The sequence below is a fragment of the Ruditapes philippinarum genome, unplaced genomic scaffold (assembly GCF_026571515.1).
Source record: "Ruditapes philippinarum isolate M1 unplaced genomic scaffold, ASM2657151v2 ctg3603_1_1_1_1, whole genome shotgun sequence".
In the NCBI taxonomy this organism is placed as follows: Eukaryota; Metazoa; Mollusca; class Bivalvia; order Venerida; family Veneridae; genus Ruditapes; species Ruditapes philippinarum.
In genome coordinates, this window is record NW_026867248.1 from 25,678 (window position 1) to 53,433 (window position 27,756).

The following is a 27,756-nucleotide window of genomic DNA, read 5'->3' on the forward strand; positions in this document are numbered from 1 at the left end:
GAATCATTAAACATTCTGATTATTTCTTCTGTCTGTATTTAAGAATCATGTTTTCCTGACGTACTTTGATAGTTTGAAGTCACTTCGATAATTGTTTTATTGGAAAAAATCGAGTGATATCACAGAGATCAATTAAAAGAAATCACACTTAATTTTTGAGGACACAGCTGTATTTTATGACTGGTTTGAGTGTTACCAACCAACAAAAAGGCTGAAGATTCAAAAAGATGTGTCAGTATCGCATGTGTCCACCTTTCTGTGCAATGCACTTTGTAATACGGCGGCATAAGCTGTTGACGTTACGCTGTATAAATGGCCCAGGTTAATTGTCCCACTTAGTTTGTTAGGCCGCTTCCAGGTCATTTACATGTGAATTGCATGATTTCTTCGAACATGCCGCCCTAAATCGTCCCAAATGTGTTCAATGGAATCGCACGAGCATAACGACTTAAATGTCTTTTTTAAGGGGACGCATGATTCAATGCATGTAAAATTTGGTCAACAAATAAACCAAAGACTACTTGTACATCTTACATTATATACACAAATAGATTTGTGTTAACACGACAATATAAAAAGATCCATGTATTAAAAATTATAAAATGGGTCATTTTAATTTTGGCTGAGTATATATTTCCTCTCTTAATGAGCAATGCCTCCCGATATTGGTGCATTCTTAGACTGGATTTAAATTTTTAAGTCTGGACAGTCACTTTGATGTAATGGCGAGCGAAATGGCGACTTTTATGTTACCAATAACAAGGGTACTAGCAAGTTTAATAATTGTCTCAAATTACCATCTTAATTTGTAAAATGTTTTGTTCTGGTGGCAAGTTAAAGATTACTATAGATTTTTCATCTTTACTTCCTAGTTATCGAGACTAACCAATCTTAATTCGTTCTGTTATTCTGTCTACTGTACACTAATCAAAGGATTATATTATGTGCTAATAAGGTAAGTCTTATTTTCTTTATTCAATTTATCTGTGTCTAATTGAATAATAAACATTTCTCGACAAAAATATGGGATTTGATTACCAAAATACCGGGTATTATCAAAAATTAAGGAATAAGTAATTTTAGATATAATTCACATTTTGTAATATTTTTTATTCTTTTTTTATATTTCCATCTCCAATAAAGTTCAAACGAAAGTGCAATGACTAAATACTGTTGCATATTTTACGATAGTAGATAAAGGGCAATTAATTAGTAATATTCTATATTTTACGATATAACGAATGTGCAATTACTTAATAATGTTGTATAGTTTACGATGAAAGATAAACAACAAACAATGTAGTATAAAGTAGAAAGCGTTACTTTAAGATTTAATTAAGTGATTTAACACTATTTATTTCATTTTTTAAATTATGTTTTCGATTATTTTTAAAGAGATCTTCTCTAATGTATTGAGATAAGGGTTTGAGTGTTTTGTTGATTAGAGGTCGAGTAGTCATGTAATAAGGATTTATAAAATTAAAACATTGAAAAGTCAATCACCAGAGATATAAATGGATCGAAATGTCTTACTTGCCTTTGATTACATCATAGTGCATAGTTTCATTTCGAATTAAAACACATGACTTGGTATCTGCCTGCATAATATAGCCATTTAACAAGACATTGTTTGCCTGTTTTTGCATCGTATGTATTTGCAAGAAAGGTAGCTAAAATAATTTATAATAAAAAGTAAAATGTCAATTCTAAAAAAAAATAGTTAACATGACATTTATAAACAAGAAAGTATAAATTCAATTATAAACAAGATAGTATAATTGTCAAATTATAAACAAGAAAGTATAAATGTCAATTATGAACAAGAAAGTATAAATGTAAATTATAAACAAGAAAGTATAAGCGTCAATTATAAACAAGAAGAATAATTGTCAATTATATACAAACAAGTATACATGACAATTATAAACAAGATAGTATAATTGTCAATTATAAACAAGATAGTAGAAATGTCAATTATTAACAAGATAGTATAATTGTCAATTATAAACAAGATAGTATTTATGTCAATTATTAACAAGTAAGTATACATGGCAATTATAAACAAGATAGTATAAATGTCAATTATAAACAAGATAGTAAAAATATCAGTTATAAATAAGAAATTAAATATGTCAATTATGAACAAGATAGTATAGATTTCAATTATACACAAGAAAGTGTAAAGGCAAATTATAAACAAGATAATATAAATGTCAATTATAAACAAGTTAGTATTAATGTCAATTATTAACAAGATAGAATAAAGGTGAATTATAAACAAAATAGAATAAACGTTTATTATAAACAAGAAAGTATAAATGCATTTATAAACAAGACAAGATAGTATAGATATCAATTATAAACAAGAAAATATAAATGACATTTATTAACAAGATGGTATAAATGTTAATTTTAAACAAGATATTATAAATGTCTCACAGGATACCTTCATCGGTAAAATATTTTCCTTGTTTTTAAACATCAGGTACATAGACGATGTATTTGTATTCAATTGAAAAAATGATTGAATGTTAGTCTTTAGTGCTTAAATTGTTTAACGGTCATTAATATCAATATTTACATAGTGTCTAACTATTAAGTTTAAATCTAATTAGTTGACTTTTTGTCAAGTTGTCATTATCTTAGCGAGATCTATAATGTAGTATAATAACAATTTAATACGTTTTAAGTTCGACTGTACTTACTAACGCTAACCCTTGTGTTTATTAATCACATTCTAATGGTAAGGGTTAATGGAAAGTCTTATTCAATATGTTGACTAAAACAAGAGTAAAGAACAATAGCAACAGTAAACTAATATTGTAAATGAAGCGAATAACAACATTAGGATGATCAATACTGAAATTGTTAATGACAACACTGTTGTCGACCTGTGTTTCCCTGATAATATTTAATTTGCATTGAATTTTGGATAAAACACTACGAAATGTTATAATGGGATAAGCTGTTAAAACTTGTAGTTTCTACACTTATCTTTATTTCAACAAATTTTAAATCTGTCTCTGATTTTATTCATCTAAACAATGTTTTCCTTAGCTTACTTTAGAAATTGATTCTGTGGTAAGTTCATATGTTTTTTCTATTGCATTTTAACATGATTACAGATATTCGAGATATTTTGCCCTAACCTAACCATCCCCCTAAGTTTTGAAATAAAGTCCCCATCTAACATATGACAATGATATAACATATTAGTTAAACTTATGAGATACAAATCAAACACATTATTACATTAAATTACTGAATATCTAGATAATTATACCGATATTTCAAACAAACGTTATAAGCGATTCGTTTGTTTTACAAATATAGAGTTGGGTCATTTTAATTAAACACAGGTAAAGAATTAGCGTAAGTCTAAAAGTTATTCAATGTAAAGATGTATCGCAACTGGATTTAAGTCGGAGTTAAGTTAATACTGTTTTTATTTTCAGGTACAGAGACGAAATGCATTAATCATGAGAATAGTTCTTCAGCTGAGCTTATTTCTATGTCAACAGATAATATTTGACAGAATTGTTGGTAAAGTTTATCTATCCTTATAAATCTATACGAAACATATAACAATTTATCGATGTTTGTGATCTTGAGATAAATTAAGATATTTTTCTATCATTATTTTTATTCCACATTGCTTATTTTAGAAGGCAATACACTTGATGTGACTGAGGTAAGACTGGCAGAAGGGAGTGGCCTGTTTGAAGGTCGTGTGGAAATTAAAGTTGATGGAGTATGGGGTACTGTATGTGATGAAGATTTCGACTTCGATGACGCCAGCGTAATATGCAGAACAATAAACCCGCGGTAATATTTATTGTTCTAAATTAACCACCGGTGATATTAGACATGCTATATAAATCTCCAGTTGTATAATTGTTTCTAAATGTTTGAATGCGCATAAGTCTTAGAAAACCTTTTTAGAGAAAATAGAAAATAACTCTGTCATGTTTTAATATCGGATCACTTTTTTCCAGATATTTACTCCTAGGGGAGCGGTGGCCTAGTGGTTAAGGTGTCTGCCTCTCAACTCAGAGATCATGGGTTCGAGTCCTACGACCATGTTTTCTTCATATGACATAAGTACTGGTTGGTTCCAGGAAGCGGACTCGAAAGTGATTAATATAAGTTGCCAGAACTTGTTTCGCATTCAAGCTTAAACCAACAATATTTCTCGTCTTTTGAAGAAGTTATTACAAAGTGGAAGTCATATAATTACTTTCAAGAATCATTATGTCAACATATGTCATCATGTTATACCTCATAAAACATACATATTATACAACAAAAGAAGAATTTCTTTTCAGATTATCAGCAATACTTACAGAAAGATATTATGGTCCTGGGTATGGACCGGTATTTGTTCAGGAATTCAAGTGTAGCGGTTTTGAGACTCATATACGCCAATGTTCATACGAGAGCAATATATTTTGTACTCACTCAAAAGATGTCGGACTAATTTGTTCAGGTAAACATCGTACGTTCGTGTTTATTGTTGTCAAGTTTTTTTAGGTCACTTTCATCAAATATGTTTTAAAACTTGCAAAAAGGTTTTGGTAGTTAGAATAAAGATCATGGGAAATAATTTCTATGTGTCTAATGTGTCAAGCTATAGAATACATGAAGGCAGTAACAAGTTAAAAGGATATTCAGTTTTCATATGAATAAATAAACCGACTATAACATACGCATTATATTTTATGAATTTATAAAGGAACATTAATGAAGTATAGTATTGATATTATTTAACATCCTCTAGTTTCTTCTGAATGTTACACAATAACAGGACAGCATTAACACGTTACTCACTAAAATGATAGCTTTAACACGTTACACACTAAAATGATAGCTTTAACACGTTACACACTAAAATGATAGCTTCAACACGTTACTCACTAAAATGATAGCTTTAACACGTTACACACTAAAATGATAGCTTTAACACGTTACACACTAAATGAATAGCTTTAACACGTTACAAAGTAAAATGATAGCTTCAACACGTTACTCACTAAAAGGATAGCTTTAACACATTTCACACTAAAAGAATAGCTTTAACACGTGACACTAAAAGGATAGCTTTAATATGTTACACACTAAAAGGATAGTTTTAACACGTTACACACTAAAATGATAGCTTTAACACGTTTCACACTAAAGGGATAGCTTTAACACGTTACACACTAAAAGGATAGCTTTAACACGTTTCACACTAAAGGGATAGCTTTAACACGTTACACACTAAAAGGATAGTTTTAACACGTTACACACTAAATGAATAGCTTTAACACGTTACACACTAATAGGATAGCTTTAACATGTAACTTACTAAAAGGATAGCTTTAACACGTTTCACACTAAAATGATAGTTTAAACACGTTTCACACTAAAAGGATAGTTTTAACACGTTACACACTAAAAGGATAGCTTTAACACATTTAACACTAAAATGATAGCTTTAACACGTTTCACACTAAAAGGATAGCTTTAACACGTTTCACACTAAAGGGATAGCTTTAACACGTTACACACTAAAAGGATAGTTTTAACACGTTACACACTAAAAGGATAATTTTAACACGTGACTCACTAAAAGGATAGCTTTAACACGTTTCATACTTAAAGGATAGCTTTAACACGTTTCACACTAAAAGGATAGCTTTAACACGTTACTCACTAAAAGGATAGCTTTAACACGTTTCACACTAAAAGAATAGCTTTAACACGTTACACACTAAATGAATAGCTTTAACACGTTACACACTAAAATGATAGCTTCAACACGTTACTCACTAAAAGGATAGCTTTAACACGTTTCACACTAAAAGGATAGCTTTAACACGTTTCACACTGAAAGGATAGCTTTAACACGTTTCACACTAAAAGGATAGCTATAACACGTTACACACTAAAAGGATAGCTTTAACACGTTACACACTAAAAGGATAGTTTAACACGTTACTCACTAAAATGATAGCTTTAACACGTTTCATACTTAAAGGATATCTTTAACACGTTTCACACTAAAAGGATAGCTTTAACACGTTTTGCTCTAAAAGGATAACTTTAACACGTTACACACTAAAAGGATAGCTTTAACACGTTACACACTAAAAGGATATTTTAACACGTTACTCACTTAAAGGATAGCTTTAACACGTTTCATACTTAAAGGATAGCTTTAACACGTTTTCACATTAAAGGATAGCTTTAACACGTTTCACACTAAAAGGATAGCTTTAACACGTTTCACACTAAAAGGATAGTTTTAACACGTTACACACTTAAAGGATAGCTTTTACATTTTTAGACGATATACGATTAGTTTTGAATTTTGTTAATACATACATATAACATTTATAATGTAGAATGTGGCATTGTGAGTGTACAAAATGGCCAAGCTAGGTCAATATCAACAGATGGAGCAATAATAACAATAACATGTGACGAGGGATATCAGACTGACTCCAGTACGAGTATTTGTGTAAACGGGGCGTGGTCACCGTCTTCCATAACATGTTCACAATATGGTAAATTTAATAAAGTAAAGCTACATTTAGATTTCAAAATTATGTATCAATATCAATATTGCATTAAGTATGAAGTATTAATATTAATTATTATTAGTGCAAATATCTTTTCTAACTAGATTTAGTTACAAGCATACGTAATATAATATATTTTTCCATATTAATAATATCTAATGAAAACATATTTTTATTAAATCCTTGAAAATAAAGTCAAGTGCATGTGTATTTATTTAAATTTGTATTTCATTCAGACTTTCCATTAGACATAATTAGTACGAGGCTTGTAAATGGTGTCGGACTTGCTGATGGAAGAGTAGAAATTCTTGTAAATGACACCTGGGGAACACTGTGTGGTAAAAATATACACAAAGAAGCTGCAGATGTTATATGCCGTATGCAAGGATTCAGGTACGTGTGTCAGTAGGGTTAGCATATAAACTCAATCATTTTCCTTTTGAAAATGTGAACCCTAACATAATTTTGAGACTTTTGACCAGAGAAAAGTTATTCACAAAAATACGAATAATGACCCTTTGTGCATTTACCACTACCATCCATGATCTAGCTCCCCTTTTTCATTTTTTCAATCAAACCGAGTCTGCAACATTTTAAATTTGCCGTTTTGGGAGTTATTAAGGGACTCAGATTATTTCTGTATTTTGTATTATATACATGTATATATGTATATATATGCGTTATTCTTTAGTTAAAACGCTTTATTTTGAATACCCGCATACGTAATATAATATAATGTTTTCATGTTTATACTGACTTATAAAAAATAAATCCCTGCTGATAAAGTCAAGTACATGTATATTTGGTTTTATTTCGTATTTCATTCAGGTTTTCCATTAGACATAATTAGTACGGAACATTGAATGACTGAAATTGTACTCGAAAAGTATTCCAAATTTGGATTGATATACAACATACGGTTACGTTATTTCAACAATTTGTCTTTATTTACTACATGAAATACTTACTTCTAGCATGTTTCGGTTTAACCCAGTCTGCAACATTTTCAGTTTTACCATTTCGGAGTTTCTTTAGGGTTTCTATTTCAGTCTATTTAGTTTAGGTATGCATTTATTATCATTTTAATTTTGTTGCACTTACGTATATTTCAGTCGGAAACAAATTCACGGACATCAGATTTTCACTTTTGTCTGAAATGTTTGTTAATCAAAAGTTTTATAGTTATTTTTCAATACTTTAGATCTTTGTTTTATTTTACGCAAGGAATAGTTCCTGCTTAGTTCTTTCGTTGTTGAGGAAAATTACAGATATTAAGATATCACCATATATAAATAATCTATATAGAACATAATTACATTAAGAATTTATGAAAAGTGAAGTACTCCGGTACATGCAAACTGTCAAAGATTGGAACGATAATGAACATATATTTGAAACAAAATCACGTCTTTTAAACGGTACCATCTTAGTACATGCACAGGTCATTGTCTGGCGGCAATCTCGTAAATGATCATTCTACTGATTAAAGATGGCATGTCGAGTGAAAAAGTATACCACAGAACACTAGAATGATTTAACTATGTCATTTTAATTTCTAAATTTCTGCCCCACGACAAAAAAACTACACAATATCGCAACTCCTATCGCTTCGGCATAATTCGTGGGCCAAAATGAACCAATACTTTGAGATTATGTACAAATCATACATTTTACATATACTCATTTTATATTATCTTCGTATGCATAACAACAGTGCATTTTAAATTCATAAAAACACCTTACTTTCGGTTTCTCAGCGGCAGGGACTTCATCTATGCTATTGTATCTTCCTGCCACAGGTAACCTCTTTCTCATTTTTAAGCACCGAGTTAAATAAGTTATATTTTTTTGACTTTTTTATCTTTTTGCTCACAAAAAACCCAAATAATAGTTTTTATGGCATCTCTATGTTAGGCTTGACCAGGGTTAATAATAACTGTTTTTTTTTTCCCCTTTCTTTATTTTACGATGCACAGGATTATAATTACACTTTTAGGGAAGCTGGCCCGGTTTTACCTTTCAAATCAAATGTTTCGGGAACGGAACGTAAATCAAAACGCACTACATATTGCCCCTTTTGCACACATAACTACACCTTGAGTGTATTGAAGTTTCTTTTCATTTCAATTGGGTCATAACCCCAAATTCCCATTCAATAACTCCTGAAAAACATTGGCACATTGTAAGTTCATTTAAATTCTAATTTTATTTTTCTGCGCAATATAATCTAGAATAATTTTTGAACCTGTAAATTTTTTCCTTATGATGGCAAAAATAGATTAAATAATGATGAACAAAAAAAAAATTTATTTTTTTTTAAAAAAAAGCTTAGAGTGTGTGTGCGTTTTAATTATTTAAAATCTAATATATCTATGCAAATCATTAAGCAAACTAATAATTCTATATAATCTCTTTTTCAAAATATGAAATGGAATCAGTGATAAATTGAAGGCAAGCCATTTTTAGAAGACATACGCGACTTATTATGGAATGGCGTTGTCCGTCCGTCTTTTGGTTGCTTTCACCTCAGAATATGAAAGTTAGCCACTTTTTAAAAACATTTTTTAAGTAAAATAACTGGTTTCCGAAGAATAATTCAAAGGATTTATGTTAAAGTGTTTATATTTAATATGTAAGTATACTAGGACGAAAAAGAAACGCCGGGTACATAAAATATGCAACACATATTTTATTGCTTGGCCTAAAATAATGAAAATCGGTCAGATTTATGTGTTTTTCGCTGTCGAACGGTACACGAACGGTACACACGTTTAAAACTACACAATACCAAACCTCTTCGCAGCATGAGAGGCACGTGCTCCAGATTTGTCCCCAAGCTGAACATTTTTGGGGGAACTGGATAGGAGGGTAAGGAGACGTCCAAAACCCCCCCAAAAATGTCCCCTCGCACATGCCTTGCATGAAAATGGAATAACCCTCCCATCCATGATTAACACCCGCCCCAGCTGGCATGGAGGACACACAAGATAAATGCCGGCCGTGTTTCGCAAAAAAAAAGGTTCTCGTTAAAAAAGGGGTATTTTTTCCCTAATCACACGGAAATCGATGAAACTTTAAAAGCTGGTTCCATACCCATACATTTATAAAAAAAATAAATAATCAAAAACAATTTATCCCTAAAAAAAATATTTTTAAATTACCCCCGTTTTTTTTTTTTTCCCCGTAATATTCGACTTCAATTTCCGCTGCAATCAACGCATTATTGAAAGTTATATCCCGTTTATGCATTTTTACGAGAAAATACTGGTTTACGTAAAATAACTTTTCAAAGATTTGTGACCATGTTAATATTTGGCACGCAAATATGTTCTATCAAAACACAGGTCCACATCGATTTTCTAAGCAATCAACTCATTATTAAGGAGTTGTGCCCCTTTTTAATTTTGAGTGAAATTTTGGTTTCAGCAGAATACTTTTTGAACAATTTCAATGATTCTGTTTATATTTGGCATATAAATATGCAATATCAGACACAAGTTATGTTCGATTTTCATTGAAATCAACTCATTTTTGGAAGAGTCAATCCCTTCATAGAAAATTTTTGTTTGAAATGTTTGGTTAAAACGTGTTTATATCTCGCATGAAAATATGAAATATCAAAACACAAATCAAGTTTCACATAATTGCAACCCTGATTTAAAGATTTCTTTTTTGTTCAATATGTAATCAAGTCATTATGTTTTAGTACTTTCTATAATTAATACGTTAACTTATTACCTTTTTTACATTTCATGAGTCATTTATAACAATAAATTTGCTATCTTTAAGTGGGAATTTCTTTCATATACCTTTAAAATTTTTAGTATATGCACCGCCCAATGAGCTTTTGTTTTTTTTTGGGAAGGGCACTTTTTTAAACATTCGGATATACGGCTTCGATTTTTTAACTTTTAAAATGTCCTGTTAATTTAAATAAAACCCTTTTGGGAAATATTTTTAACAAAACCTTAATTTTTAGGATTTTCAGAAGACGGGAGCTAATCTTAAAAACACCATTTTTTTTGTAAATATAAAATATGTTTTTCGCCCTCGGCTTTATTTTAGCAATCACGGAAAAACCATATGCAAATAATTTTTTTAAAAAAGTCTAAATTATTTAATATTGACAATTCACTGACTACATCAAAAACTTATTCCTCTACCACTTTATAAATTTTAAAAAAACCCATTTTTTTACTGAAATGCTAATAAATTTAAAAACACTGTTTAACAACACATTTTCTACATAAGCTAACGTATACAAAACCCTTTCAATATAATTAACAATGCCAGGTAAGATTACGGACCCAATGAACAAGCATTTAAACGACATATTGAAATCTACATATAATGCCCTCAAGGGAAAATTACCCCTTTCGTTCTTTTTTAAAAAGAAAACCCCGCCGATAAAGCCCGGGGTTAAATTGTATACGCTGTTTTTTAAATTTTTTACCTTTTGAGATTTGACAGGCAAAAAAAGGGAGGGGGCATACAGCAAATAAACTGATTCCCGCATAACTGTTTAACATATTTTTCAATATGAAAAACAAAACAATAAGTAAGGGCGCTTCAATTACGTTCTCTACTAAATTCACAGTGCTCAACTGAAATTTTTAAATGACATGTATCATAAAAGAAAAAATAGACTTTTCACCAATTACAATATTTTTTAGAAACATAGCCACCTTTTGATTAAAATTTTAACTTCAAATATACTTTTTGCTTAAAACTGTTAACGAAAATATCCACGTAAAAAAGAGCACCAAAAAACAAACAGCCCAACCAAACCCCAAATTTCATTCCCAAAAATCAAAAAATTTTTAAATTAATAAAAAAGTAAACTTCAAAAAAGTACAAATCAATTGCTCAGTCAGAAAACTTGAGAAAGAGTGATCAATTTGTCACATGACCACATAAATTGGTTTAAAAAACAAACGGAAACTGTTCGCAAGCAATTTGAATGAGATATAAACGCAGTGTAAAATGTTTTGTTAAAGGAATAATGTTTAAACAGAACTAAATATCTCAGGAATTTAAACTAGAGGGTTATAAAATTATCTATTATTATTTTCTTTTAGAACTACTATTTACATTTTATATTGGCAAGGAGGATGCTATACAGCTAGCTAATGGAACGTCGGTGGTTCTATTCAGTTACCCGTTTGTGTCTGATTTACTGCACGGAAGAGCACCATAAGTCTTCAACTACCAGTAAAGCTGGAACGTCGCCATATGACCTATAAAGTGTCGATGTGACGTAAAACCAAACCACACAAACAAACAAGCTCTATTTGCAAGAAATATGTACTTTACATTTTATTTTAGAACTATCCATAAGATTTTATTTTAGAATAGGAAAGTATCCTTTACATGTTATTTTAGTATGGCCAATGAGATTCCCAGATTTCAGTTTTTAATTTCGAAATGGCCAATGAAAATTCTTCTTATATTCACTTCTTCCATGTAAATTTTATAGACAGTCACACTATCTTTAGATGGCCTTTTGTATAAAATAAAAACATACTAAAAATGGATATCTTTAACTCTCGAAAGAAGGCGAGGGTCGTTTCGGGTAATCACAACACTAGTTAAACGATACATTAAGAGCCGTAATCTTTAAATGGATAGACATATTGACTTAGACGTTCCCTTTATTACTATGCTTAAAGTTGGTTTTACAGTGTCATTCCAAAGTATTTATAAATTAAAGACATACAAAAAGATAAATTGATACAAGGATTTGTAAATTGACATTTCATTACAGTTACACACATCAGTTTGCAACCCCTTTCTATGAACAACGAGATTATCCTATTCTGATAGGTGTGCTTGGTTGTAGGGGCGACGAAACTACATTGAATAAATGCTTATATACTCCTCCAAGTAAAAACCATTGCAATCATGATCATGACCTTACGTTAGTGTGCACTGGTAAGAAAGTTTACAAAATATCTCCTCATTTTTTAAAATTTCGAATCATCTAATTTATATCAAGTAAGTATTATTTTATTATTATTGTGTGTATGTAATTAAGTAATTGATTTCAGTAAATCACAGTTTTGTTTCTTTTTTATTAAAATATCTTTTAAATGATTTTTTGTTTGGTTATTTTAAAGTTGTGGCGAGTAGATGATGCATTTTGGGGTTTTTTTAATTTCAAACCCCAAAAAGGGGCCCCAAATAATTACGTGAAATGTTAAACCCAGGTTACAACCTGGCCCCATATTTCAAGCAATGTTTAAATAAGGAACATGGGTTCAACAGCAATTTTGCTCCTTTTAATTTCGGGGAAAAACTTGTATTTTATTTCCAAATTTTTTTTGATTAATGCCAAAAATTTTCAAAAAAAAATTTTTGGTTTTTTTTTTTCTCCCGTCTTTTAAAAATGTTATTAATATAAGATTTTCACCCCCTTTATAACCTTTTCCCCAAATTATAAAAAAGCTTTTAAGATTATTTCTAGCTTTAGAATCTCCTGAAAAAAAACTTATTATCAAATTATAGTTTAGAATAAATTCCCCGGACAAAATTTAAATTCCTTTGGGAAAAGTTATAAAATTTTATATGTTTTATTTTTCATTGTGAGAAATAAACCCTTGGGGAAAAAGCAATTTTCAAAGTTAAAAATTTAAGAATTTAAACCCGGTTTAATTTTATTTATGTTATAGTTGGAATTAAATTCCCTTGGGGTAAAATTAAAATTTTTGCAATATTCGTTTCAGAACCCTTTACATATAAGTGATATTCGTTTTTAAAAAGAAAATAGAACACCCAAATATTTCCCCCGAGGGATTTTAGAAAAATTTCAGGGTTTAAAGGCCATGGGGTGCAATTTTTAAAAACAATAGAATGCTTTTTCTGCAAAAAATGATATGTCAAATTTTTGGGTTGAGTAAATGTTATTTATTAATCTAAATTTTCTGTAAATGGGGTCAAATTTTAAATTTTTTCTGCCAGTTTAAATTTTGAAAAGGGTTATTTTGGGAAAGGAAAAGTTTGTAAATTACGATTTAAAAGGGAAAAAAAATTTTAAAAGTACCGTATATATTTTGTTTTATTTATATTTTTTCAGTTTTGATTTCCCTTTTTTTTATTTTAGAATTAAAAGTATTTATACGCAAAATATCACAAATGGACAAAGCAGTGGACCAATATTAATAGAGAATTTGAATTGCACAGGAACAGAAACTCATATTAATGAATGTACTTACGATCTTGGAAACTCATGTACACACACGGATGACCTGGCTGTAGAATGTACAGGTACAATACCATAAATTATTAAACTGCGGTTGTATTGAAATAATTGAATGTCTGACTAAATATATGCAATATGAATGGTATGATACACATTATGTTGTACAGAAATATCACAAGAAACAAACTATATTTGCAGGTTACCAGCTTATTATAACAGATATACGCCTAGCAGGGACATCAGGACCATATCATGGGCGTGTTGAAATTAAAGTGAACGAAACATGGGGAACGGTTGGGGATAATTTCTTTAGAACTCCTGAAGCACAAGTTGTTTGTCGTATGCTTGGATTAGAGTAAGATTTAACATTTTAATACTCCACATAAAATAAGGCAATTTAAATCAAAGTGTAAAATATTTGAATATTGCTCCTAATCTGAAAGGCGCATTGGACATCAGTATGAGACAAAGAAAGAGCGGTGACATTTACTTCATAAAACATATATATATATATAATTTTCAAGATCTATTTCAAACTGCATTATGTCTTTGATGAAAAATATTTAAAACTGTCTTCATGTCTAGGCTAGGGACTTTATTTTGTAAGCTCTAGAAAATGAAATTTTATCGGAAAAGATATGCTTAGTCTGTCTTTTATCAATATGACTCTATAGAAAAATGTTCTTATATAATAATGTATAAATTATATTATATCAACTGTATTGTGCCTTACAGATATAGATCCTACCATTTGAATGCGTATTATGGGCAAGGCTCTGGACCGGTACTTATTGACCGCCTGAACTGTGATCCTTCAGCATCTCACATTAATGAATGTAGATACTCAGTAAATAACTATTACAATACACAACATAATGACGATGTTTCCGTTACTTGTTGGGGTATGTCACGAAAACACTTTATAACTATAAGTGATAATTGTTACAACTAACTGTCTAACAATAACTAACTCTAACCCTAACTTTGTAACTATAAGTGATAATTCTTACAAGTTACTGTCTAACTACAAGTGGTTATTCTTACAAGTTACTATAACTAAAAGTGGTAATTCTTACAACTTACTTTTTGTTATACTTTCCACGCTCATTATACAACCTTAAAAGCATTCAGTTATACACCATGAACATTTGCAAAATAAATATATATTTATTCAAACCATATCACTATTTTAGAAAGAATATTATTGTTAAATAATATCACTTCCTTTTTTATAAAGATTATAATTATTAAAACCTTTTCATTTACCATTCTTTAAAGAATATAGTTAACAAAACCATGAACCTTAACATTTGTATAAAGAATATTTGTATAATAACCAAATTCTTTAACATTTGTATTTTAAGTATTTTAAGAAACAACGATAACATGTAAATGTCATGGTAATTGATGTTTCTATGTAAGTTGTTTCGTATAATTATACAGGACCCTCACTAAGCATAACGGAAGCAAGACTTGTAAATGGAACTGGTAAACATGACGGTCGTGTTGAAATAAAAGTAAATGGTACTTGGGGGACAATATGTGACAGAAATTTTGACATCTATAGTGCTGACTTGATTTGTAACATGTTTGGATTAAGGTAACAACGTTTTAAAATAATAAAAAATAGACACTATTTAAACTTAACACTTCTTTTTTAGTATTTCTTAAAAATGTGTAATGATAAAAAGAGAATGCTTTTCAACTTTAGAAGATTCTGGGGTGAAAGGTATTAAATAATTAATATCTTCTAAAATCGTTTTAGCATATGTATCAAAATGTATGACATCTTAAACAAATTGATTGACCATTTTGCATGGTTTGTAGACAAATTTGCTTTTTTATACAAAATGTTGCTTATTAAATCACTTTTCGGGCATTTGAGTAATGATCCCTGTTTTAATTATGTGTATGTGAGTGGCGCATATTAGGTTTTGCACACCCCAGTGTTCTCTGTATGTTAGAAATGAATTATTAAGTTATCACAGATCATGATACAAAAGGACTTTGTCAGTTTTTATTTACAGTGATATAATTCCGCGCATCCGAACTCGAAACATTGATTTTTTTCAACGATAAAATCTATGTTGGGGATATATTATTTCAAAAATATTTAATGGCGAAAAAAAACAAACTAATCAGACAATTAAGTTAACACTGGTAAAATGTCATTAAGATCTTTTACGTCACTCATCAAATTATAAAGGCAAAGTGTTTCTTTGATTTACACAAATTTATTCTAGCATATGAATTGAAAAGTTTGATTTCTAACCGTATTTAAAGGTTAAAAATTTGTTTGACAAAGTCCCACGAAAAATGTATCAAAACATTCGTTAGATGTACGTTTGTTTTGCTTTGAAGTGGGATACATTTACAACAATTTAAGACAACCCTTTTTATGTCTGACATGCGTTGTCTTCTGAGACGTTTTTTGTTGGATTTGACGTTGCACCAACACATAAGAGGTCAAATGGCGACTTTCTTTCCAGCATTACAGGTGGAGGAAGACCTCAGGTGCCCTCCGTACATTTACTACAGTGAACTACCTTTGTCCGGTACCGATTTTTTGTCCTTCATTTTACCTTTGAAATACGTCTTTTGAATACTCGGACCATATCATGGAGTTTTTTTACAATCAAAAGTGTTTCATTTAGCATCTTTTCTCTTTCATTTACCCTTATAACAAAACGTATACTATTTATACAAAATCAGAATAAATTATTTCCAGAGCAGTCCAATATTTTACTAGAGCATTGTATGGAGAAGGTACTGGTCCAATATATATAGATGAGTTATATTGTGATGAGAGTGACGAAGATTTAAGCACCTGTATGTATCTATACTTCAACGAGTGCACACATGACAGAGACGTGTCTGTTGTCTGTAATGGTGTGTTTTTTTTTTCTTCTTGTTTTATGCATGCTTTTATTATTCTTTGACATATTATTATTTAAACCTATTTTTGAATGCAAAAAGGCAAACTACTTTTCATGAATTTCAGTATAAGTAATCAATATAAATGTTTCAACAGTGTGATGCAGTTGAGTGTTTGATCCTCTGTTTTTTGCAGTAAAAACATGAATATACGATTTATAAGATGTTAATAAAATGTAACATCCTTGAATTACAGAATGTGGCCAACCTGGCAGTAATAACTATTGGGACGTTGGCTCTTATAATTATCAGAGATCAATTTTGTATATTGATTGTACATACTACAGGACATATGTTGGTATATTCCAACTGAGGTGTGATAATAATACACAAACCTGGATAAAGGAGGGAGAATGTCAGGAATATAGTATGCAGTTTTTTTATTAATAATCAAAAGCTAAATCATGCAAGTATGATTTATTTACAATAGTTATTTTTAATAATTTAGGTTTTAAATGTTATACTTATGTATCAGTATTGTTTAGCCTTCCCGCCTTTCTTAAAAGTGAAAGCATGGGATTAGTAATTCAATGTCTCTGGATAGATTTTAGGCGATGCAAAATTTCAAAACTTCCGTAAGAACAACTGGTAATTAGGAAATCCGGTAAGGCTAATCGATTGTCGAGATATAACTAAATTATGTGTTAAAAGTGGCGTAAAATCAACATACAAACATAATCTTTTTATTCATAATTCAACTTCGAAGACTAAAATGGCTATAATTATTATGTAAATAAGTTTTCTTTACCAATTAAATAGGTTTCCCATTAAATATTACCGACGTACGACTGGTTGATGGAACAAGTATAACATCTGGGAGGGTTGAGATAAAAAGTTTAGACACATGGGGGACTGTATGCGGCAACAGTTTCGGAGTGGCAGAAGCAAATGTTATATGTCACATGATAGGCTACCCGTATGTTGATGATATAGATAAAATGACATTCATTTCGATTCTCAGATATAAGTTCTTATATTAACTCACATATTATGTTTAATAAATAAAAACGCACTTTTAGAAATTTTATTGCAATTATCAGTGTGAGAGAAATTGTTCAGTTTTTATTAGCAACTCAGTTTTTTAAGCAATCAGGGGTGATATCTTTTCTCTATTTACGTCATTCCATAACTGCCGAGGTATAATATTACACTATTTTATTATATATAGATACGCAGTTGAATTCTACATCTCAGCATATCACGGTGAGGGTACAGGTCCAATATTTGTTGACGAATTGAGCTGTGGAGAAAATGGAACTCATATAAACAACTGTACCTATATTACATATGACGACTGCACGCATGAAAACGACGTATCTGTAGTCTGCTTAGGTATATAGTTATTGTTAATTATTTTCTTGTTCATATGGCATTTAGTTGCCTTAAATGAGGTAAATCATTAACTTTAAGGTGACAACGGAGTAAATTATCACTAAAAAAACCTAAAATGAGATTTTTTGCTAAGTAGATCTATTAACCTTTTCTGAATACATTCGTGATTTAATTTTGGAAGCAGGTAGTCCAGAAACTATGTTTTTAAACGTTTTAAAACGATACCATTTTTATCCGCTATGCGCGTAACCTGTCAATTATCGATAACGCGCCGCCCCTATTGAGGCATCATTGAGGGAAATCGGTAGTTCCATATATCCGTGAATTACCGGTTTATCTGATATTTTCGATATTACTCGTAATACATGCATCATGAAAATACTGTACATCAATTATGAATATTTCAACATTGTATCATCTACCATTTAAGTAGACATTTTATAAGTTAAGAAATTGTCGGCCAAGATGTAACAAATAATTTAGCATAGCGGTAAATCGAACGACCATGGGGATGGTTAAAACAATGTAGCTGCCTTTATCCGTAATGTGTGAAATTTATTTGTCACGTAAGTAATCTGATAGACATTATATTGAGTTTATGAACTTAAGTTCGGATTCAAGAGCTTGCTTTGCATGCAACCTCATTTTTTCTAACAATATCAAAAGAAACAGACAACACTTTTATGTGAACGCCTATATATGACAGGTGGTCGAGTGTCCCTAACAAATTTCTAAAATATTTTTACGATAGTCTTCGGATGATTAATTATTTATGAATCAATGAAAAAGATATGAAAATATATTTTCAGTGAACGGTTTGAATATATTGTTCACTAGTAAATCGAACACAATTTATTGTATGTCTCAGAAGAAACAGAATCTATGTATGCCGTGCATGAATAAAATTCGGAATAATAAAAGTCAAGAACGTCAGATCATATTGATCGAAAAATACCTTTTATTTCTATTAAATCATGTCAAGCATTTCTATGAACTGATCGGACAAAAATATATAATATCTCGTTCTTATTTGTACAACGTACCATGCACGGACTTTAAAAGTCTGGCAGGAGCAAAGTTTTGCGTTATTTTAATTTATATTTTAACGGAATTACATACACGAATACACAGGCAGAGTTACAGTGATGTAATATTATAATAATTATGATGATGGTGCTAGATAATAATTATAACATCAAAAGTGAAACAATATGATTACCCGATAGCAGTACGAACGTTAAATGCGTTTCATTTTATCCCACTGAGTGCCTCAAATTTTACCGATAGTCACGTGACATGTGCGACAGGTACCAGACGGACAGTAAATCGCGTTTAGATTTGAAGAAATTCTGCTATAAAATGATATTTATCAGCTGCTTTTAATTGGTCAGATGTCACTGGGTCATAAAAGTTATTAGAGTATGTGTTACCGCATCGTGCCACCCCATTTGGTGTGATATTTGCGTGTTATACAATAATTTAACGGAAACGTTTTTGAGAAAAGATAGAAAACATCTGAGACACGGTTCCTCAGATATTATAATTATGTTTATATTCCAAGTGTTTGATGACAAAAAAATTAAAAAATAACTTTGATATAACGATTTAAAATTATATAAATTTTATCAAAATCAATAATTTACAAAGGCATTTTTTAAAAATATGATATTTTTATGAAGATCAAAGACATTTAATGCACAAAATTTAAATAAATAACAATCAATACTGAAATAAAGTGGTTTAAATGACATTTTTACTAGTACCACGGAAAGTGTCTGTTGTCGCCTTAATTCTGATTTTGTTTTCAGAATGTGAAAACGTAACAATAACAAATGGATTTATGACGGCTACTGATTACAATGCTGTGATAAAAATTGAGTGTGACAGTTCCTTTAAACTGATTGGTGACTCTGTCATTACTTGTCAGTTAAATGGCCTCTGGAGTGACATACCTACATGCTCACCCATTGGTATGATTTACAATTTATCTTAGTTTTGGTAACAATTTGCCTCAATTTCATGATCAGGTATTGCTGGTGAATATGGCAGGTGTAACTGTTATATAGATACTAGTAATGTAAATGTTATATATATAATGTGATCAAGTAAATTAACAAATGTAGTCAAACTTTAAAAGACAGAAGTTCTTTTATACTAGAGGGGTGGTCAACCAATGAATCAGCTGTCAGGAAAATGAAACATGGACACATCTAACGATATGTCGAATCGAAATTATTTGTCATTTTTATAGAAATACCAGGTTTAGATAACAATGGAAATTAATTTTCTATAAATAGGGATATACCAGTTTTAGACGTATCATAGTGTTATTCATTTTTTATGCCCCCTTTTCCTGATTTATCTAAGTTTATGCCTTTCTTTCAGATATATTATCAGTCATATTTTTACGTATTAAACGATCGAATAATACAATAAATTTTGGTGTTTGAACATGCAGTTTCCTAAATTTGTTTATTTGTTAAGAACATATGTTTAATAGATTGTGGATATCCTGTTGTGCCATATGCTGACGTCATTATTTCAAATAACAGAACAACTTTCGGGGAAACTATCATCGTAAATTGTTGGCCCGGATATAAGATCAATGGAAATTCAAGTATAGATTGCGGTTTAAGTGGACAATGGGAAAATATGTCTACTTGTTCTCCTGTAGGTATGTATGCTTTGGAATATATAACATGTATTCTATTTTAATTATCTACGTTTTTCAACATTTAGATTTGTTGTGATAGGATTATTGTTACATTAACGAATATCAAAGCATTTTTAAATGATATTCGAATATGTACTATGAAAGGTATTACCCTTCGAATGTTAGTGGTGGTGAGAAACCTCATAATACTGTCTATTAAGACTATCATCGATTAAGTGTCTGCTAAAGAAAATGCCATTCCTTGCTTCAGTGCCTAATTTAAAAGTCAAATGTATTAATTGGCGGAAGGGTAAGATGTACAAAACATTAACATCATAATCGCCCAACTCGGCAAAATTGGCAATTCTACAGACTCAATTTCAATTTTATGAAACGTGTTCAAAGACCTTAGTGGCACATACAAAATACCATCTTTATTCTGAAATGTTTAAACAGATTTTGCCATTTTTTCAATCAATTACCTGTCAAGTCATACGATCTTCTATTGCTATTTAATTTTTACAAATTTGTGTTTATTTCTATTTTTGATTGTTATATGACAGATTTTTTATTTTTTTATTTTCATATTGCTAAGATTGTGGAAACATATCAGCCCCAATTAACGGCAATGTAAATGACTTTCAAGGCACACAATTCAACGCGATGATACGTTTCAGTTGCAATGCAGGATATTTGCTTGTTGGTGCCGAAAATACTAAATGTGAAGAAAATGGGACATGGACAAATGAATCTCCTATATGTGTTATTAAATGTATATTCAATGGCTAAATATGAGATAAAAAATCTTAAAATAGTTACTCAAATGCTTCAATTAGTCAATATATTATTATTTTAATGAATTAAGAGCATTTCAGTTAATATTAGTGTGTTTTCTAGTGATTGTTGAACATCATATTTTTAGTAAAGAGTGTGTTGAAAAAGAATGATAAAACGGTACCGCCTCTAATTGAGTGAATGATTTATCAAAATAATTTTGATATACAATCAAAGTCAATAATTTGGCACAACTGAATGTTCTCTTTCATATTTGTATGCAGCTGGAATAGGTGGCTCATGTATAAACCATGAGTATTGTTTACTGGAGGGTTCTCAATGTGTCAACAATGTGTGTACATGCAGCACTGGAATCTATGATAAACTTGGCAATAAATGTGATACAAGTATGTATAATTAAATTAAATCAGTTTTCGATTCTTAAAACTGTTGTTGAAAACATAGCTTGTATTATCGCGAAAACTTCATATTAAATTTCATGACATTATTGCCATGAGTCTTATCATTTTTATACTAGTAACAATGTCTGTCAATCAAATTGAATTTCAGTGCCGCTGATGCCATTTGGAGCAGATGAAGGTGACTATGTTATACCTGACTCATCAACTTGCGGACCAAAAATAGAATTTCAGCCTGGATTTCCAATTAGAAACAAACTGCATACAAAACTGTTTGTAAGTGTTTATATTGATTTATATTACATTAAATGTTACAGACACAAACGGTTTATACTTATACCCTGTATACACTGTATGTTTAACCTGTTTCGTTTTCCTAAATTTTCTTACTACCAAAGAATATATATATATATTAGAAGAAAGCATTACAAAAAAGTATGTAACATTGTATAGATCTGCTTGTGTTTTCATGTAAAAGTTTGTTTAGTCTTTAATTACAAATTCAAGCATTATGCCATATTTCAGGTTTGTCGCTTTGGTTATATTAGTTTCGACAAAGTCTTTGAAAACCCAACACCTCCGAAGAGCGCTTTGTCAATCGACCAAGATGAAATGTTACTCGCGCCATTTTACGGGCCAATAGACAAACGGAAATCGGGACCAGTTACCTATAAAACATACGACATTTTAAATTCATACAATGAGATGAAAGAAAAAAAGGAACTAATTTCAACAATTGAAATGTTTGTCAAAAGATTTGGAAACCTGGATTGGTTTCATGCCAGCTTTATTTTGATAGCAACCTGGAACAAAACCGTTACAATAATACCGGGATTCGACAGTACAAAGGTATGTATTCAATTTATTACACTATTTCTTTTCCGTGTAATCCAATTACTACAAATCTAAATACCATTTTACATTGCTCTTTTTAAATATTAGTGTTGAATGTAAGGTAAATTTTCAATTCTTATTTCTTTACAGACATCAACATTTCAAATTATCTTAGTTTCGGACGGAAAGTTTACATTCTCTTTTTTTATCTACGGAAACGGTATGATGAATTGGAAATATAATCTATCAATGGCTCCACCTGTTTGGATTGGCAGTTCGTTACAATCTCTGACATACACACAGCCGTATGCGTTCACAAACAAGGCATTGCAGTTAGACATAATGTCGTCTGTAACTGTTGAGGATACAGGTAAATTGAAGTTGACTAATAATGTGTTGTTCATTCAAAATATCATAACATGGATATCAATATTTGTTTAGAATAAACATAGATAAAATATATCTGAATTTCAATCTTAATTTATGTAAGCATTGCTTATAAAGGTTTCAATTTTGCCATTTCTCTCTATTTTATTTCATTTCTTGTGTCTCAAATGTATGTTACACAACAACAAAAAATATATTTATCTCAATTTGACTTTAGAGGTTTCAGGATTAGTGTTCAGAGAATTAAATACAGCAGATACAGCATATATAAACTCTGGTGTTGATTGCATCAGGTGGTATAACGAGAACTATGAAGATAAGAAACATATTAATTATATGGCAAACCTAATGCCTGAATGTCCATGTGACATAACATTATCTCGATATGATCCATGGTTTTGGAGAATAGGTCTTTACAGATGGCGCTACGATTTGACTCATAAATGTGTTGATATGCTTCTTATTGGAAATGATTGGCAACATGGAAAGGTAAAGATAAATAAAATCCATATGAATTTCTGTTTCCTTAATGGAACTCTATTGAGGTCAAATACACTAAAATAATACATTTTGAAATTCTACCTTAAATCAACTGTTACATTTGAATTTGAAACCAATCACTAGATGATATATAAATATACACGCTATCAAATTGATAATCGATTTTTATGCGAAGTTTGGCCGATATGAGTGAAACTCGTTTAAACGGTTTTCATTTATTGGGCCAATTTGCACAATGAAATTGATTGTTTCTGGGAAAAGGAGTGAGTGAATGATCTGAAATTTTCTAGATGAGTTCTTGGTCTAGACATACATTTAGCTATATAAAAAAAAATCTTGAAAAAATATTTTCGGTACCTCCACGTCATAAAAACCTCAATGGAGTCCCTTTAAATTCCCTTTCATGGGTACCTTTCTGAAGATGTTTATTCGTCAAAACATCGAAGTGCATATGAAAAAGTGCATTCACGCGATCTTTACAATCTTATTTATGTAGGTCTTTGATGTGGAAAGAATAAAATATTTTTGTATTGTATGTTTTTTAAAAACAAACAAGTAATTTATAATAAACATCATTGTCATTTGATATACCTTGTAGCATTTTACATTATGATTAGGATATTTGCGTACCTTAAACAGGCTGTCTTACAGAGCGCCATTAATAAGAACATATTTATATTTTAGACTTGTTGTTATGACATAAGATCTGGGCTCCTGATAAATGAACGGCCACTTGCAGGCAGTTTTCAGCTGTACAATCGAAATTATCCAAATGAACACTTTAAAAATGATATTGAGCCGAAAGAAAAATGTTGTGCTTCGTCGAAATATTGCAGCCTTTACTATGAATTAAGACCAACCGGAAGTTGTTACAGAAAATCGCCGTACAGTTTTGGTAAATTGATTTATTGATTTTTTTTATATCATTTTTTTTTAGATTTAAATAATCACCATACAATAATTCTAATAACGATCACAGTCATGTCAAAGCATTGATGCCTAATGTTATCTAAAACATTTCAGGGTCTTTTTGGGGAGTCTCTCACTTTAGTACCCTCGATGGATTGAATTATACATTCAATGGTCTTGGAGAATATACACTTCTTAGAATAAGGACTGGAAATTGTTCATTTGATCTTCAAGCTAGAAAAGAAAGGGCTGTGAAATCTAACGACAACTTTTCTCATGCTAGTATGTTTACAGCGTTTGCCGCAAAAGACAAAAGCTCGTCCGTGCATGTTGAGCGTAATCGAGAACACACTGGTAATCCTTAAATCGTCGATTTGATTTCTTTAAGTACCTGACAAGTCAAAGATTTTTTTAAAAACATTCTAACATTCTATATATTTGCATTTATGTCACATATACAAATGTATTACACACTTGTATGCATGTTCATCTAAGGATTTTGACAAGTACGCTTAAATAGAATTATCATACATGCCATATGTGTCATAAAAATAGCCTGTATGATACTTTATATCAGTTTTTTATTAAATTTATTTAAGTTCGAGTGTGTATGACGCTTTAACCTTATTGACACACTTTCGAATTTCTTCCTGGAACAAACCGGTACTTTGCAATGATTGTAAAGCTTCTAGCTGAAAGAGACAACGGCTTAACCCTGACTCTATTTTTTAAAAACGTTTTATCATTATATAATTAAAATTTGAACATATTAGCCAAATCTTGCAGAATGAAGACATATTGTAAAATACTATGAAGAAATGGGAAGGAACCGTAATCATACTTTTTGTTTTCTGCAGGTTTGAATATATATGGAAATGATGTAGATCTTACAAAGCAGTACAACGATAATACAGATGAAATGGAACCCTTTATTTGGTCATCAACTGATTACCTTTTAACAGTCTCCAAACATAATGAAAGTGTAAACGCATATTTTTCTTCGTGTGGTAAGAAACTTGTTTCTCTTCTTAAAAAGCTGAACTATAATAAAATAATTTCGTTTGTAGAGAATATAAAAGTAAAGGTAAGGAATTTATGTTTTTGTATTGTTAAGCGTCATTTTGATGAAGCCTTCAGTCACGTTTGAGATGACAGTTACCGTGTGACTGTTCCTGGATTCAATTTCAATAATTAAAAATTCTAGGAAACGACTCACATTATTTGTTTTTATTTGCTAATAAATGTTTATTGGAAGAACCTTCCTCGCTGAGAAAGTTCTAGAGACGGTCTTACAATGTCGATATTTATAAAATCTGGTAACAATCCTTAGTTATTAAATCAAATGAAGTGGCTTTTCATTAAAATCATTAAAAATTACCTTATAAACAAAACCTGCAAGGCAAGGTAAAGTTCATAGAACGTATGTAACACTACACAAGACGTACATATGAAGGATCATTTATGTAGAGAAGTCACAAGCAAATCCACTTGAGGATTAAAAACCGGTTCATTTCACTCTTAATCTGAATATGTTCCTTTTTGACGAAATCAGTAATTCAAATGAGTTCCTAAAAAGTGAAATTCTAACAATTGTCATGATTTAAGAAGACAAAATAACTAAAACACACAAATGATATAATTATAGGTTCAGAAACAAAATGATCATCACTAGATATATATGCTAGAAATAGTTGTTATAGAATCTTTTAATTAAACTTTTTATTCACTTTTTACAGATATATCACTATCAATATCACTTACCACAGAGATGCTTATACTTCAAACATTTGTCCAAAGCAGCTTTAAAAATCTAACACAAGGACTTCTCGGCAACTACAACGACGATTCAAGTGATGATTTTATTACGCCAAATGGATCGGTCCATATGTCAAACCTTACCGAACAAGAAATATTCGAATACGGACAAACATGTTAATATTAATTCAATTTATTCATTTTTAATTTTTTTTATTTGATTACTATGCAGTCATTGGTCGAATATTATGACATTATTCATTAACAAGAATGTTCTGGCATGATGTTTAAAGATATACTATGCTCATCTTTGGGTAAAATACTTTTATTGCAGAAATTTATTAAAATCTAATTCATTCTTCCTGAATATGTCTAATGCATAAAATATGTTAGGGAAGCTGCATTCCCTGCTACTTGTCAAGTAAATTTTGTCTATTCTTATAAAAATTGCCAGTTTTTTAAATGACAATGTAATCGGACTGTAATAACCTGTTGTGTATAGAGTTAGAAACGTTACTTGTTTTCTTTGTGTGTTCAAAAGATGTTGATTTTACATTTAAAACAGTTAAAAGTTTTTCCAAATGTCAAAATTTGCGCAAAGCATATATTTAATGTTTCACAACTTTTAGTATTCTGAACTAACTTGAGTGATTTGAATTTTAAAAGAACTTAAACAAAACATATACATGTAGTTAGTGCTTTGGCAATCTAAGTAATAGATAACCCGAGTATTAAACGGAATATAATAAATTCGGTTTCTTTATCGCTGCAAGAAAAGGTGTTACTTGAATGTGGTAAATCTGAATGTTTTAAAATGAAAATAAAGTGAATGTAAGACAATGTACCTATAAAACATATGTTATTCTTAATTAAACAAACAGATATACCTGATAACTTTCAACGTTATATTCTTCTTATAGGGGCGATAGATCCTAGTAACTCTGCCTTTAAATACGATGCTGGAAAGAACCATTTTGACTTTCATAATGATTCGTACGTGCCGAGATTTTTAGATGACATAGACGAACACTTAAAGGAAAAGGCATTAGAAGTATGTGATAGCTCAACAAATATAGAGTGTATTTTTGATTTTGCCTTCACTGAAAATGCAAAGATAGCAAAAGAAAATAACAGGATCAAAGAAAAATTGAACGAGGACAAAATGGAAATTGGCAAACATTATGTTAGCAATTATCTATATCAAAATATGTATTTAGTAGTTAATAATACAGACAAATTTAAAGTGCATAGGGTTCTTCATAAGTATTTCATAAAAGTCAAACGGCACAACATGAAAATAATATATAATACTAGAGACGCACGATATGACTTTCAAAATTGAAGATATAACTATACTTTCATGAAATTAAACTTGTTGGATTGCTCTTGAAATGTAAAGAAGTTGTTCTTTGTAAGTGCCTTAATGTTTACAAGATTGATTCATGCATAATTAAAGATAAGCAAAACAGACACAATTAAAACATGTCTGCAAGGTTC

The 27,756-nt window shown here is 30.3% G+C and overlaps 2 protein-coding genes across 2 annotated transcripts; both read left to right on the plus strand.

Annotated features, from left to right (window-relative positions):
* Positions 1-826: 826 nt before the first annotated feature.
* On the plus strand, positions 827-7,029 carry LOC132735411 (deleted in malignant brain tumors 1 protein-like). Its single transcript, XM_060722353.1, has 6 exons — positions 827-955; positions 3,456-3,543; positions 3,666-3,825; positions 4,326-4,486; positions 6,387-6,548; positions 6,800-7,029. Exons 2-6 carry the CDS (start codon positions 3,480-3,482, stop codon positions 6,970-6,972), a joined length of 720 nt encoding a protein of 239 aa, XP_060578336.1. The 5' UTR covers positions 827-955; positions 3,456-3,479; the 3' UTR covers positions 6,973-7,029.
* Positions 7,030-8,052: 1,023 nt separating this feature from the next.
* On the plus strand, positions 8,053-27,692 carry LOC132735413 (mucin-like protein). The gene is made up of 22 exons (XM_060722356.1): positions 8,053-8,072; positions 13,663-13,826; positions 13,960-14,116; positions 14,497-14,663; positions 15,205-15,361; positions 16,490-16,650; positions 16,892-17,062; positions 17,455-17,611; positions 17,864-18,027; positions 19,836-19,997; positions 20,528-20,701; positions 21,276-21,452; positions 21,739-21,861; positions 22,025-22,149; positions 22,399-22,722; positions 22,858-23,077; positions 23,312-23,583; positions 24,280-24,490; positions 24,619-24,858; positions 25,362-25,511; positions 26,241-26,435; positions 27,180-27,692. Exons 1-22 carry the CDS (start codon positions 8,053-8,055, stop codon positions 27,599-27,601), a joined length of 4,113 nt encoding a protein of 1,370 aa, XP_060578339.1. The 3' UTR covers positions 27,602-27,692.
* Positions 27,693-27,756: the final 64 nt, after the last annotated feature.

Excerpts from the sequence above, each read along its gene's own strand:
- LOC132735411 (XM_060722353.1), top strand. The coding sequence starts at position 3,480 with ATGAGAATAGTTCTTCAGCTGAGCTTATTTCTATGTCAACAGATAATA. Across the intron at positions 4,487-6,386 it reads TGTCGGACTAATTTGTTCAG|AATGTGGCATTGTGAGTGTA; the intron begins GTAAACATCGTA and ends TTTATAATGTAG. Across the intron at positions 6,549-6,799 it reads CATAACATGTTCACAATATG|ACTTTCCATTAGACATAATT; the intron begins GTAAATTTAATA and ends TATTTCATTCAG.
- LOC132735413 (XM_060722356.1), top strand. The coding sequence starts at position 8,053 with ATGGCATGTCGAGTGAAAAA. Across the intron at positions 17,063-17,454 it reads GGGAGAATGTCAGGAATATA|GTTTCCCATTAAATATTACC; the intron begins GTATGCAGTTTT and ends CCAATTAAATAG. Across the intron at positions 20,702-21,275 it reads GTCTACTTGTTCTCCTGTAG|ATTGTGGAAACATATCAGCC; the intron begins GTATGTATGCTT and ends CATATTGCTAAG.